Source organism: Malurus melanocephalus, unplaced genomic scaffold (genome assembly GCF_030028575.1).
Source record: "Malurus melanocephalus ecotype Western Australia unplaced genomic scaffold, MMel_1.1 scaffold_318, whole genome shotgun sequence".
Classification (NCBI taxonomy): Eukaryota; Metazoa; Chordata; class Aves; order Passeriformes; family Maluridae; genus Malurus; species Malurus melanocephalus.
This window is the reverse complement of record NW_026623550.1, coordinates 174,236-186,680: the sequence shown is the minus strand read 5'-3', so window position 1 is coordinate 186,680 and position 12,445 is coordinate 174,236. Positions and strand designations below refer to the sequence as shown.

General features: G+C 63.0%; 1 protein-coding gene across 2 annotated transcripts; it reads left to right on the top strand.

Annotated features, from left to right (window-relative positions):
• The first annotated feature begins 1,157 nt into the window (after positions 1-1,157).
• PLPP2 (phospholipid phosphatase 2) lies at positions 1,158-6,395 on the top strand. 2 transcript variants are annotated; one of them, XM_057377556.1, is made up of 6 exons: positions 1,158-1,308; positions 3,116-3,267; positions 3,842-4,119; positions 4,255-4,312; positions 4,416-4,592; positions 5,363-6,395. In XM_057377556.1, the coding sequence occupies exons 1-6, from the start codon at positions 1,257-1,259 to the stop codon at positions 5,498-5,500; spliced, it is 855 nt and encodes a 284-aa protein (XP_057233539.1). In that variant the 5' UTR covers positions 1,158-1,256; the 3' UTR covers positions 5,501-6,395. The 2 variants fall into 2 exon arrangements, with proteins under 2 accessions (XP_057233539.1, XP_057233540.1); XM_057377557.1 differs by lacking the exon at positions 1,158-1,308 and adding an exon at positions 1,354-1,828.
• Positions 6,396-12,445: the final 6,050 nt, after the last annotated feature.

The window sequence follows — 12,445 nt, the reverse complement described above, 5'->3', positions numbered from 1 at the left end:
GATTTATCAGCGGTGAGACAGAGCGTGTTCATCCCCACATCCTCTCCACGACGCAGCCTGGGCATCCCACGGGTGCCAGCCACTTTGCCCTGCGGCAGCATTCCCTCCAGCTCTCCTGCCTYGAGGCTCTCAGCTGTTTGGTTGGAGTCTGCAGGCGGCAAATCCTTCCCCAGCGGTGTGCCACGGCCCCATGGCATTGCCGGGCAGGAGGAAGCTGCACTGGGGCACATCGGGACCGACTGGACCCGAGAAAAGCTGGCCCGCRGTTCTGTTCTTCTCCTGAAATTCCAAGGCAGCCCGAGAGCATTTCCAGCTCTCTCGGCTTCCCACAAACAGCCTTGACATTCTCCGCAGGCCACTCAGGCTGCACTTCAATCACCCGCAGTTATCAGCCATGGGTGGTTTCTCTGTTATTTGTTCCTTCCCCAGACATCCGGCATGGCGCAAACAGCCGGGATGAGACTGCCCCTGCTCCCGCCGGGGAATTGCTGCGCTCCAACCTTTGCTCCTGTCCCCATTCTGGGTTCCACCGGTTCAGCATGTCCCCAAAACCCAACGGGAAGTACCGGGAGCYTGTTCTATTCCCAGAACTGGGAAATACAACCCAGTGTCTCAGCGGATAAATCAGCTCCTGTCTCACCCTGTGTGCTCAMACCGTCCTCTCTGCTGCGTCCACAGGCTCCTGGGTGTCCCTCCTTCCCCTCAACAACGCATCTCGCCACCGAGCCAGCCTCACGTSTGCTCTGCACAAGCCCCCGCCAGTGCAGCCAGCACGTTTCTGGGACTGAATTTTCCTTTTCTCCTCCTTGTTTTTTTTTTTTTTTTWTTTTTTCCCGGGACACAGGCCCGAGGCGGGTGGGATACAGACAGCTCCCAAAGTGGCCTCGCTGCCTTCCTTTTCCCCCTTCCCCTTCCAGCGACAGGAGGTAGCCGAGCCGAGGCGGGGACAGCGGCCAGGCGGGGTGGGCACCGGGGGGCTCGGGAGGGCCGGAGCCGAGAACGCCGGAGCGGGGCCGGAGGAAGCGGCGGGGGGCGAGTGGGGTCTGGGTTCAGAGGGGTCCCTGCCCCGCCGCACCCCACACCTGCCCCATCCCCGCCGCTCCCGCCCCTCCCCGGCCCTGCCCTGCCCTGGGCGGGGGCACCGTTTGCCGCTCCGCCCCGCCCCGCCCGCCCGGACTTTACCTCCCGGCCGGGCCCGCGCCGTTCCGGGCCATGTGAGCCGCGGGGCCGGGCCGCGGGGCCGCACCGGCTGCGGGATGGAGCGCAGGAAGGTCTTCGTGGCGCTCGACGTGCTCTGCCTGGCGGTCGGTGAGGGCTCGGTTCCGGTGCCCCCGCCGCGGGCGGCTCCGGAGCGTCTCCGCGTCCCGCCGGTGCCCTCGGTGGGGCCGCGCCCTGGGCTGGGGCCAGGTCCGCGGGAGGTTCCGTGGGTCCGGGATCCCGCCGCGCTCTGAGCCGGGCCGGTGCCGCCGGGCAAGGGGACAGCGTGGGAGGCACCTGCCCGGCCACTGTCCGGGGCTCCGGGCCTCCGCCGAGAGCAGCGGGGGCGGACGGGAACCGACTCCTGCTGCAGCTCTACCGGGCTCCGTCGGGGATCCCGATTCCCGTGGCCGTTCCCTTTTCCGAGAACGGTCCCTCGGAGGGGCAGGGTGTCCGGGCTGTCCCGCTCCGGGRCTCTGCGGAGGGGTCCCTCCGTTCGGGCGGCACCGGGAACGCTTCCTCCGCCGCCGCCCTGGCCGCCTGCCCGCCACCGAGCCCGGCGTTCCGCAGCTCCGGGCGGGTGGGTTCGGAGCACCCCTTCTAGGACCCCCTCGCCTCCCCCCCGGTGCGGGTAAATGTTTCTAAAACTGCCGCAAGGAAGTAACGAATTAAGACGGACTRAAAATAAAGGCCCCGATCGGGATCGCGGCTGGAGCTTCCCCGGCTGCGGGGCGGGGGGAGGCCGGGTCCCGGTGCGGCTCGGAGCGCGTTTCCCTCCTGTGGGCCGGTGCTTTATATTTTTAGGGGAGCTTTTTTTGGAGGATGAAATTATCCAGAAAGAAAATTGGTGTCTAATTTTGAGCTGAAAATGGACGTCTGAGGTGTGCGGGGAGGAGGCGGAGGGACTGGGGCCGGTTCCCTGCCCCCGGCAGCGCGGCGGGGGTGGCGGGGCAGCCCCCGGTGCTTCATGGCAAAGCGGCGGGACCCCCGGGGTGGGGACGGGCGGGGACAAAGGTGCGGGTTCCCGGGAGACGGAGGAACAAGGGGAGGCGGAAACCGCCGGGAAAGGCGGAACTGGGAGAGGAGCCCGGCCTAAGGTGGCCTCCGGGGAGGGGGGGCCGCTTCCCTGGGGAGTGTCCTGGGACCCGTCCTTGGCTGTTCCTGCGCTGGGATGGAGCAGGGGCAGAGGGCCCCCTTCCAGCGGGGCTGCTGTGAGGCGCAGAGACCCCCAAAACCCCTCTGGATCTCCGGGTTCCGTCCGGGTGAGCTCTGAGCTGCTGCTGGCTGGAAAAGCCTCCTTGCCCAGACTGACCCAGCCAGTGCTGCATCTCCCCAGAGCCCCGAGGAGCCGGGGGAGAGGAGAGGCTGGCAGGAACAAGGGCTGTGGGAGGGTGAGGGGAGCAAGCCAAGAGTCCCGCTGTGCCTGGGCTGGATCGTGCGCCAGCATCTCCCAGCACCGGCTCTCCTGGAGCTGCAGGGAGGGTTCTGCTGGGACCGTCTAGGGGCCCTTCCCTGCTGTAAAACAAGTTTACAAGATGCCTGTGCTCGTTAATTTTATCAGCTCTGTCTTCCTTGGCCGAAAGGCTGGGCAGTGTGAGGAGAGGGCACAAGAGTGGGCGCTGTCGCTGTTGTGCCTGAGGAGGAACGGGGCAGCCCTGGGAGCTCTGTGGGTGCCCAGTCGTGGCCATCTCGTGGTATCTGGGTGCTGCAGGCAGCTGTGAGCTCTGATAGGGCCCTATCGCTGTCAGGGCAGCACGCTGGTGGGTTCAGGTCCTCCTGCCATGGGTACAGGTGGCTCAGGACTTCAGCCCCATAGGGGATCCCAGCCTGGCACCGTGGAGCAGAGACTTTGGGATGAGAGATGGGCAGTGTTGGGTTCTGGTTCTGCCCCCACTCCTTACCTCTCTCTGCCTTGCAGCATCTCTGCCCTTCATCATCCTGACRCTGGTGAACTCCCCGTACAAGCGAGGCTTCTACTGCAACGATGACTCCATCCGCTACCCCTACAAGGCAGACACCATCACRCACGGCCTCATGGCCGGGGTCACCATCAGCTGCACCGTGATCATTGTAAGGAGCTGCCACCCCCTTTCCCCCAGGACAGGGACATGCTGATGTGTTCTCTCTGGGAGCTGGAGCCCAGCACAGCCACCCCCAGAGCGCTGGAAGGGCAGCACAACCCTCAGATTGAGCTCTGCTCTGCTCGGGGTCAGGAATTCCTGCTGGAGTGTGAGAGCTGCATCCCRCAGGGCTGGTTCCCTGCAGGGATGGGGAGAGGGACAGGGAGTTCCTGTGGCAGGAGGGTGCCAGGGGCTCYTCCGCCCCAGAGCCAGAGCTTCCTGCACCCCTGGGAGCTGCTCAGCAGCCCCTGACCCTCCCCTTTGASAGAATCACAGAATCATTAGGGTTGGAAGAGATCAAGATCTTCCRGTCCAACCCRTGCCCCAAAACCTCAACTAAASCAYRGCAGCAAGTGCCACATCCAATCTTTTTTTGAACACATGGTGGTGACTCCACCACCTCCCTGGGTAGACCATTCGAGTACTTCATCACTCCTTGCATAAAGAACTTTTTACTAATATCTTTTGCCTTACTAATGCCCTRACACTTACTAATACTTACTTTTGCCCCCTGATCTCTGCAGATCTCATCGGGAGAGGCGTACCTGGTCTACACCGAGCGCCTCTACTCCAAATCAGAGTACAACAACTACCTGGCYGCCCTCTACAAGGTGGTGGGCACCTTTCTCTTCGGGGGGGCCATCAGCCAGTCCCTGACMGACCTGGCCAAGTACATGATCGGCCGTCTCCGGCCCAACTTCCTGGCGGTCTGCAACCCAGACTGGTCCAAGGTGAACTGCTCCATCTAYGTGCAGCTGGAGAATGTCTGCCAGGGAGAGAGCAGGAGCATCACCGAGTCCAGGTGAGCCGTGGATGTGYCTCTTCCACCTCCCCAGATGGGTATGGAGGCGCTCCCGTTGCAGGGCAGAGCCTGTGGAGTGGGTGGGGGTCTTGTGGGGGTTTATTCATGGCCTGACCCATCCCGTTTGCCCCACAGGCTGTCCTTCTACTCGGGACACTCTTCCTTTGGGATGTACTGCATGATGTTCCTGGCGGTGAGTGCCGTGCCACGGGAAGCCCCCAAGGGTCCCATGCCCTGTGGTCATCACTGGGCTGCTTGGTGATTCCTGGGTGATTCCTCCCTTCTCTTCTGCCCAGCTCTACGTGCAGGCCCGGCTGGTGGGCAAGTGGGCCCGCTTGCTGCGTCCCACCATCCAGTTCTTCCTCATCGCCTTCGCCATCTACGTGGGCTACACCAGGGTGTCTGACTACAAACACCACTGGAGCGACGTGCTGGTGGGGCTGCTGCAGGGGGCTCTCATTGCCGTCCTCATTGTGAGTGTCCCCCGTGCAGGCTGGGCTGGGCTGGGCTGGGCTGGGCTGGGCTGGGCTGGGCTGGGCTGGGCTGGGCTCCTTCGTGGCCTGGCAGAGGGATCCTCAAACAGAGAAATCCCCAAACAGAGCCGCCCCAAACAGAGCAATCCCCAGAGGGATCCCCAAACAGAGCAATCCCCGAACAGAGGGATGCCCAAATAGAGTGATCACCAAACAAAGCCATCCCCAAACAGAGTGATCCCAAATGGAACAATCCCCAAACAGAGGGATCCCCAAACAAAGCAATCCCCAGAGAGATCCCCAAACAGAGAGATCCCCAAACAGGGGGATGCCCAAATAGAATGATCCCCAAACAAAGCAATCCCCAGAGGGATCCCCAAAGAGAACAATCCCCAAACAGGAGGATGCCCAAACAGAGCCGTCTGCAGAGGGATCCCCAAAYGGAGCCATCCCCAAACRGAGCCATCCCCAAACAGGGGGATGCCCAAAGAGAGAGATCCCCAAACAGAGCAATCCCCAAAGAGAGCAATCCCCAAAGAGAGGGATCCCCAAACAGAGCCCTCCCTAAACAGAGCAATCCCCAGAGAGATCCCCAAACAGAGCTGTCTCCAGAGTGATCCCCAAACAGAGTGATCCCCAGAGGGATCCCCAAACAGAGCCATCCCCAAACAGAGTGATCCCCAAACAGGGGGATCCCCAAACAGAGTGATCCCCAGAGGGATCCCCAAACGGAGCCATCCCCAAACCCTCTCCCCGCTGTTCTTTTCCAGGTCCACTACGTCTCTGACTTCTTCAAGCACCGTCCCCCTCGGCAGTGCGAGGAGAAGGACCCGGAGCGCAAGCCCAGCCTGCCCCTGACCCTGAGTGACCCCGACCACAATCACTACAGCTACCGGGGCACCCCGTGACCCCACCCCGGACTGCACAGCCGCCCCTCGCCACGCCCTGGCTGCGGGGACAGGGACGCTGGCTCTGTATCAACCATCRGCTCCACGGCTCTGGTGCCTCTGGCTGTCACCAGTGGGACAGCCCTGCCTGTTCCCACTCCCACAGCGCCCGTGGTGCTGCCCTGCTTGCCGGTACCCGTGGGAAGGGGATGTCCTTTCCCCTGTGCGTCTGAGGCACGCCCCAAAAGCTGCTGTCCCAGCCCTCCRTGTGGAGGGAGGGGAGGGTGGCACRTCGGGGTGGATTTATGGGGCTGGTCCAAGAGCAAACTCCTGGGGAAGTCGGGGATTGCCCGGGCCGAGCGTGTGTTGTCCCTGTCACATTATCCAGCCTTACAAGTACAAATCCTCGCGGGCGCAGAGGGAGGAGGAGGACGGCTGCCGGGCTAGCTATACTTTTTTGGAGAGGATTAAAGCACTCCAGAGCTCTCCTCTGCTCCACTGATGATGTTTAAGAGCAGTCCTGCCCTCCAGCAGCTGCTGTGAGCAAAGGGTGCCTGGGCAGGCTCTTTTCCAGCGGTGCCCAGAGCTGTTTGTCCCCCTCCTGCTTCACCCCCAGCTCGGGCAAGGGGATGCTCCAGCCTTTATCTCTCCTGCAGCTTCAGCTGATGCTTTAGGGTAGGTGGGGGGAGGGCTAGGGAGAYGTTTTCTGTGGTAAAGGAAAATAAATGGGGATGTGGAGCTGGACACGGGACCCSAAACACCCTGGGAAGGTGGGGGCAGTGGGTACAGAGCAGTCCCATCACTGACACGTGGCTGCCTCCAGCACTGGAGTGCTGTGGGTCTCTTTTTAAAAGACGTGCATTTTCGTTACGATGTTGTTTTTAAATTAGATCATCCATAAAGAATGTCTGTGTCAGGCCTGTTCTCTTATTTCGTGGATGCTCCTGGCCTTGGAGTGGATGGGATTAAGTGTTTGGGGTTTCTTTTTTCCCAGGAAAAGGTGTCGTTAGCTATAGGTGGGGGCTGTCAGAGCTGCTACACCGTTCTCCCAAGTTTTGCTGGGAAAATTGGGCTTGTCCAAGGCTGCTGGGAGCAGCAGCATCCTCGAGCCAGGTGCTTGTGATGTCCATGAGGTTCACATTCACAGGACTGTGCTTTGGCTGGTCAGCAAGAGGAGATGTGGCCACTGTGGGGGCTCCAAGCCCATCCTGGCACTGCCCTTGCCCTGATCCAGGAGCCTCCTGTGCCGGCACCGTGGCCCTGCTCTGCGAGGGAGGAGGGAAGGCGGGGAGAGGCGCTCGGAAAAAGTGACGCTSTGTGCTTGCAGCTCCCTTGGCTGCTCTCAGCCGGAGCTGAGAGTCCTAAAATCGCTGCCCCACATCCCCCCAAGGGCTGTGTGGGGACAGGTGACAGGGCCAGGCTGGGCACTCTGGGGGCACAGGGCTTTCTGACTGCTGGGAAGAAATGGGGGGCACTGGGAGGCAGCGCCCTGGAAGCCTCAGTGTGCCCCCCAAGTCGTTTTGGGGGTGGGATGGCCAGTCCCGGGGTCAGTTTTTGCCCACTCTCAGTSGCTGCAGCTCCTCCTGGGAGCAGCAGGAAGCCCCGGGCTGGCTGCACGGTGTTGGAGTGCTTGTGCAGTGTGGGTGACTCCAGTCTAGACAAGCCCTGATCAAAAACAACCTCCCTGTGTGGTGGGAACTCCCTTTCCCTGACGCTGTTTTTCTGTTTTCCTCCCAGAGCCTTCTTCCCACAAGAAYTTCCCCGCTCCCCCAGCAGGGTCCTTCCCCCATCCCAGCCCTCCAGGCTGGTTGTTTCATATCTGATGGTGTTAAACAAAGCCGGAGGAAGTGCCAGGGCAGGGCAGCTCTGCAAACAAAGCCYTGCAAAGGCTCAGCAGCTCCCCGGAGTCGGGCAGCGAGGCACAGCCCAGGTTTTTGGGAGCTGCCTGCTTGGTTTTTTAGCCTGCTGCGGTGCCCAGCAACTGCCCCATTTGCTGGCACTGCCTCGACAGCTCCTCCACACAGCCAGGAACGTGCCTGCTCCCTTCCCTTGAGATCTCATTTCGCCCCTTGGATGCATCTCTGGAAAAACCAGCCGGGCCACAATGCTGCAGTGTGCGGCTCCGAAGGGCAGGGCCGGCTGCTGCGTGTCGGGAGCTCGGCTGCTCCATCCCCGGGCTCGCAGCTGTGCCCTGCTGCGGGATGGGCCGAGACCTGACCAAATTCGTGCCGTGCCAAGCCACGGGGATCCTGCAGGAGCTCCCCAGCCGTGTCCAGGCACAGCAGCCTGCTCCAGGTGTGCTCCCTGGGCTGTCTCTGGCAGGATAGGGGTGCTGGAAAAGGGCTGCCTGTGCTGGCTCCTCGGCCCCCGTGGGTGCCAGGAGGGCTCCTGGGGAAGGAAAAGCAAGTTCAAATTTTCAATGTGAAAATTTGGGATCCATCCTAGGCTTTCTCAGCACCCTGATAGTGCTGCTTTGGGCTGRACCCCATTGCCTTGAGCTCTGAGCCCCTGGAGAGGCTGGGCTGGGTTCCTGGGAGCTGAGGAGAGGGGAAGCAGGGTGCAGGGGTGGGCTGAAGCCTGTGTGCCTTTTTGTTTAAGGTTCGCACTTSTACCTGTCCCCATGGGTCAGAGCCKGTCCGAGAGAGCTCTGTCCATCCTGTTTGGCGAGTCCCAGGAGTTTGGTGAGTCCCAGGAAGCCCCTGTGACGCTCAGGGCTAGCTGTGGCTCAGGGGAGCGTGGCGATGGCGACTCGTGACAGCAGCGTCCACCTTTTCAAGTGGAGTGACTCAGGAGTCGGGGATCCAGTCCTGGCCGTGCCGGGGTAGATTGAGCTGCGGGCTGAAGCCAAGCAGCGTTGGCCCGCGAGGCACGGCTGGGACCTGATGAGAGCCGTCCTGTTCCCCGGCGTCAGCAGCTCCACGCACCAAGCCCTCTGCCAACACGCCTCCTTTCCAAAATAAGCTGCTTCTGGCAGCGCACAGCCAGGATCTGGCTTCCAGCCCTGCTCTAGAGGGGGCCCGGAGCTGCCTCCCCCAACCTGTGCCTCCTGGCTGCTTCCCACCRTGCCACGCAGCATCCTCCCTCCTTTCTCTCCCTGGCACCTGGGGCTGGTGCCGCTTCCACGGGCTTCGCTCGCCCTGGCCCCATCCCCACGCTTCTCCCCGCTCTTGGCTCCTTTCCGYGGCTGAGCGGGGCAAGAGGCGGGCGAAGGGGCTGAGCTCTGTGCCTGCAGCAGCTTCCAGGAGCGGGCAGCGGCCCTGCCAGGAAGGATGTTACTCATCCCCTAAACATCCCCTTCCCTGGCCGGCGGCCACGGGAGATGCTGCGGCCAGATGCGCCCGCGGCTCCGGGGCCTGAGGTGGCCCCGGCTCGGGGAGGTGGCCCCGGCTCGGGGATGTTCTGGGGGACACCGAAGCCATCGCACCCTCGGCTGGGGTGGTGGCAGACCCTTCCCCAGCGCACCCACCCGCGGGGAGGAKGTGGGTGCCGGACCGGGATCCGCTSTCCTGCGGGGATCGGGGAGCCCCGGCGCGGTGGACAGTGCAATGTCCGGGCTGGGCTCCCCGAGAGACCCCGGGGGCACCGGCCGGCAGCGGCACTCTCCCGTCCCACCGGGGCGGCAGGGGGCAGCAGGAGCCCGGCGGAGCGGCCGAGCGGAGCCCCGGCCGGAGGAGCCCCCAGCCCCGCCAGCGCCGCCGCCCAAACTCCGGTGTCTCCCGCTCCGCCCGGCCCGGCCCGTCCTGCCGGGACACTGCGAGGAGCCAGATGCTCCCTGCAGCTTCGCTTCTCCTCCTTCTCCTGCTCCTCCTCCTCTGATCCCACCAGRGCTGCCTCCCCCACTCCCTTTAATCGACGTTTCCGCTGAAATGTGCCCGGTTCCACGGATTTCTTTGATCTCTCYAAGGGAAGAAAGGGGCTATAGAAGGAATTAAATCGGCGCAGAAGGAGGAAAGACGAAGAGCAAAGCACTCTCGGGGGGGGTTTTTAAATGTCTCCTCTTTCTCAGCAGAAAAAGGCGACAGCCTGTCCCCTCCGGTTCCTGTCCCGGGTCACCTGCGCTCGGCGCTGGCCGGGGATGTCCCCGAGGCTCTGGGGTGGCACCGCTGGAGCCATCCCCGTGTCTCAGGAGCCCCGGCCCCGCTCGAGCCGCGCTGGCATGCGGGGRAGCTGGCAGCCGAGCCCGGGGAAGCAGCCAGAGGCTACGAGCAGCAGTTTTGTTTTCCGCCGCTTGCCAGGGTCCGCGCGGAGCTGCGGCGCTGCCAGGGACGCGCTCTCGGGAAGGGCTTGGCTGCCGATCCCCGGACCTGCGGGGAGGCTGGCTCTGCCTCACCGGCCCTGCCTCCCGCTCAGGGRCAGGTCTGACCCGCGGCTGAGGGGTTTTTCCTGGGCTCGTTCCTGCTGTGGTATTTCCACCGAGGCAGAGATGCGCTGCCAGGCCTCCCGTGGCCGCAGGTGCCTCTCGGTCATGGAGGGATCACCCSGCTGCCAACCCATCCCTGCCGCTGGTCTGAGCAGCGGCTGTGGACACCGGGGCGAGCAGGTGGTGCCCTGCCAGCCTGTGCCACTCCCCTGCCCACTCTGACTCTTCCAGGACGCACAGAGTGAGCAGCCATGGTGATGGATGGCACGGCTGTAGTCCTGGTGCCATGGATGGGATAAAGGGACAGCCGGCAAGGACAGGAGAGGTGGCAGTGGCAGTGCTGGAGTGGCGTTTGCCGACCCCTGCGGCCATGCTTCCCTAATGGCGGTGATCCTGCAGCCCCGGGGACAGCCCAGCCTGTCCCTTGTCCCATACCCCGCATGTCTGACGCCTCCCTGAGCACAGCAGTGAGCAGGCGCTGCAGCCCCCGGGCAGAGGGGCTCAGCAGGATCCTTCCAGGACCCTTCCTGGGGTCCCCGTTCTCTTCTTCTCTCTCGGTCTCTCCACCCATCCAGCCCCTCGTGTGTGTCCTGGCCCTTTCAGCCCCATGGTGTAATGCTGGGAAGCTGAAGGGCAGGGGGGACGGGGTTCCCAGGCTGGGGAGGGAGRTTTAAGAACAGAGATGGTGCCTCAGTCCAGCTCTAAACTGCTTTTTTCCCTTTCTATTTTAATATTTTGCCTTAACGTGACCTTGGCCAAATTATTTCCCCTCTGTTTGAGATTTATGGGCCTCTTCCAGAAATGATCTGTCTACGAAAATAGACATCATGCTGTTATTACATTTTAAAATATAATAAGGGCTGGGAGACCGCTCTTCTGCTGCTCTCCCCAGCACTCCCCTCCCTCGACAGAGCCCAAACCCCACTGGCTGCTGGTGTGGGGCCAAGARTGGTGCAGTGAGAACAGGGGCATCCCCAGCTCCGGAGAGGGGGAGTCTCTCTGCCTGTCTGCCCTCAGCAGAGCTGGAGAAACGRGAGATCTCCCATTTGAGATCGCAGCTGCTCTCAGAAAATCCCGGCCCTGCCATGGAACAGACAGGGCAAAACGGGGCTAAACGAGCTGGGCTTCCCACGGGGGGACCAAGGGCGGTCCCTGACTCAGTCAAGGCAGCAGAACTTGGCTCGGAGCTGGAAAATCCTGCTCCCAGCCCGAGGGGCCAACACAGCCCATCACCACCGGGACTGCTGAGTCCTTTGGGCAGGCGCGGGGTGGCCCTTGCGCAGCCCTGCTCTGTTTCAGCGGGTTTGTTGAGGTTTTGATTGTTATTGTTCTTTTCTTCCAGGGGCTGGAGGCAAGYTGCCGTCCCTGAGGAGGGGCTCTGGTTCTCCCACCCCATACCCTGCCAGCTCTGCTTGARTCTGTCCTATGGCCGACCCATCGCTGCCTTTGGACCGCGAGGATGGAGCTGTGGTGAGAAGGAAAGCGCTGGACTGTTCATGGATTAAGGTTAAAGAGGGGGAGAGGCRGACAGGCTCCTCACAGCTGCCGCTCCTCAAATGTTTTATTTCCTGCTCATTGTAAGCCTGGATTGACCTGCAGCAGCGGAAAATGTCGAGCAACCACCGATCTCCCTGAAAGGAGTAAAACCACCAGAGAATCCATGAGAAAACCCAAGCGGGTTGGGTGGACCTCGGCCTGCCGGCTGCAGACACGGGGAGCTGTGGGAGGACGGTGACAGGGATGTTGTAGGGCTGCTGGGATGGGGACAACGGGGGTCATTTTCCCGGTCCAGGTATCTGACCGTCCCCCGGAATGTGGGCTGACCACAGGGAACTGAGGGGCTGTCAGACCCCTTTCYTGGGGCTGAGAAAAGGGCTCGGCCCTGAAGCCTGTCCTAGGAGCTCTTCCCAGACCAGCGCCAGAGCTGTCGGGGCACTGCGATGCTGCCGTTCCCCGCCATCACACGGTGCAGGGAATTCCCGGTGAGGCGGGACCTGCAGCCCGGGGAGGGCTGTGTGGGTGGTGTCGGGTTCGTTTATTTTCTTAATTAAAACAAAACAAAAACAAAGCAGGGGGCGGAGGGACACGGAACGGGACACGACGGCTTCTTGTGTTTACCAGCAAAAAGCCCCGAAGCCGAACCGCTGCCGCCCGGGGCGGCGGGTGTAGCGGCTCCGGTGCAAACTCCCGGCTCCGTTTTGCGGTGGCGGAGGTGGGGTGCTCGCCGCAGGGTGGGGAGGGGCCGTTCTGTGCACCGGGATCCCGCATGGGGTGACGGCGGCGGCCCCTCCTCGGTCTCGAACCCGCTCCCCTCCGGTCCCGCACGGGTTAAACCGCGGCACCGCCCCCTCGTTCGCCGCTCGGCCTCCTTTGATTGACACCCCGCGCGCCGGCGGGGGCCCGGCTGACCAATGGGAAGGCAGCTCCGCGCGCCCCACGTGGGGGCGGCCGCCCTCGGCGCGYTCCCATTGGCTGGCGGCTGGGGCGATTGCCCGCACGGGCCAGGCCCCACGTGGAGCTGGCGCTCGCGCTCGTTCATTGATCGCGCTCCGCAGAGCGGCGGCCGCGGGGCGGGGCGGGGCGGGGGCTCGGCCCGGCTCGGCTGC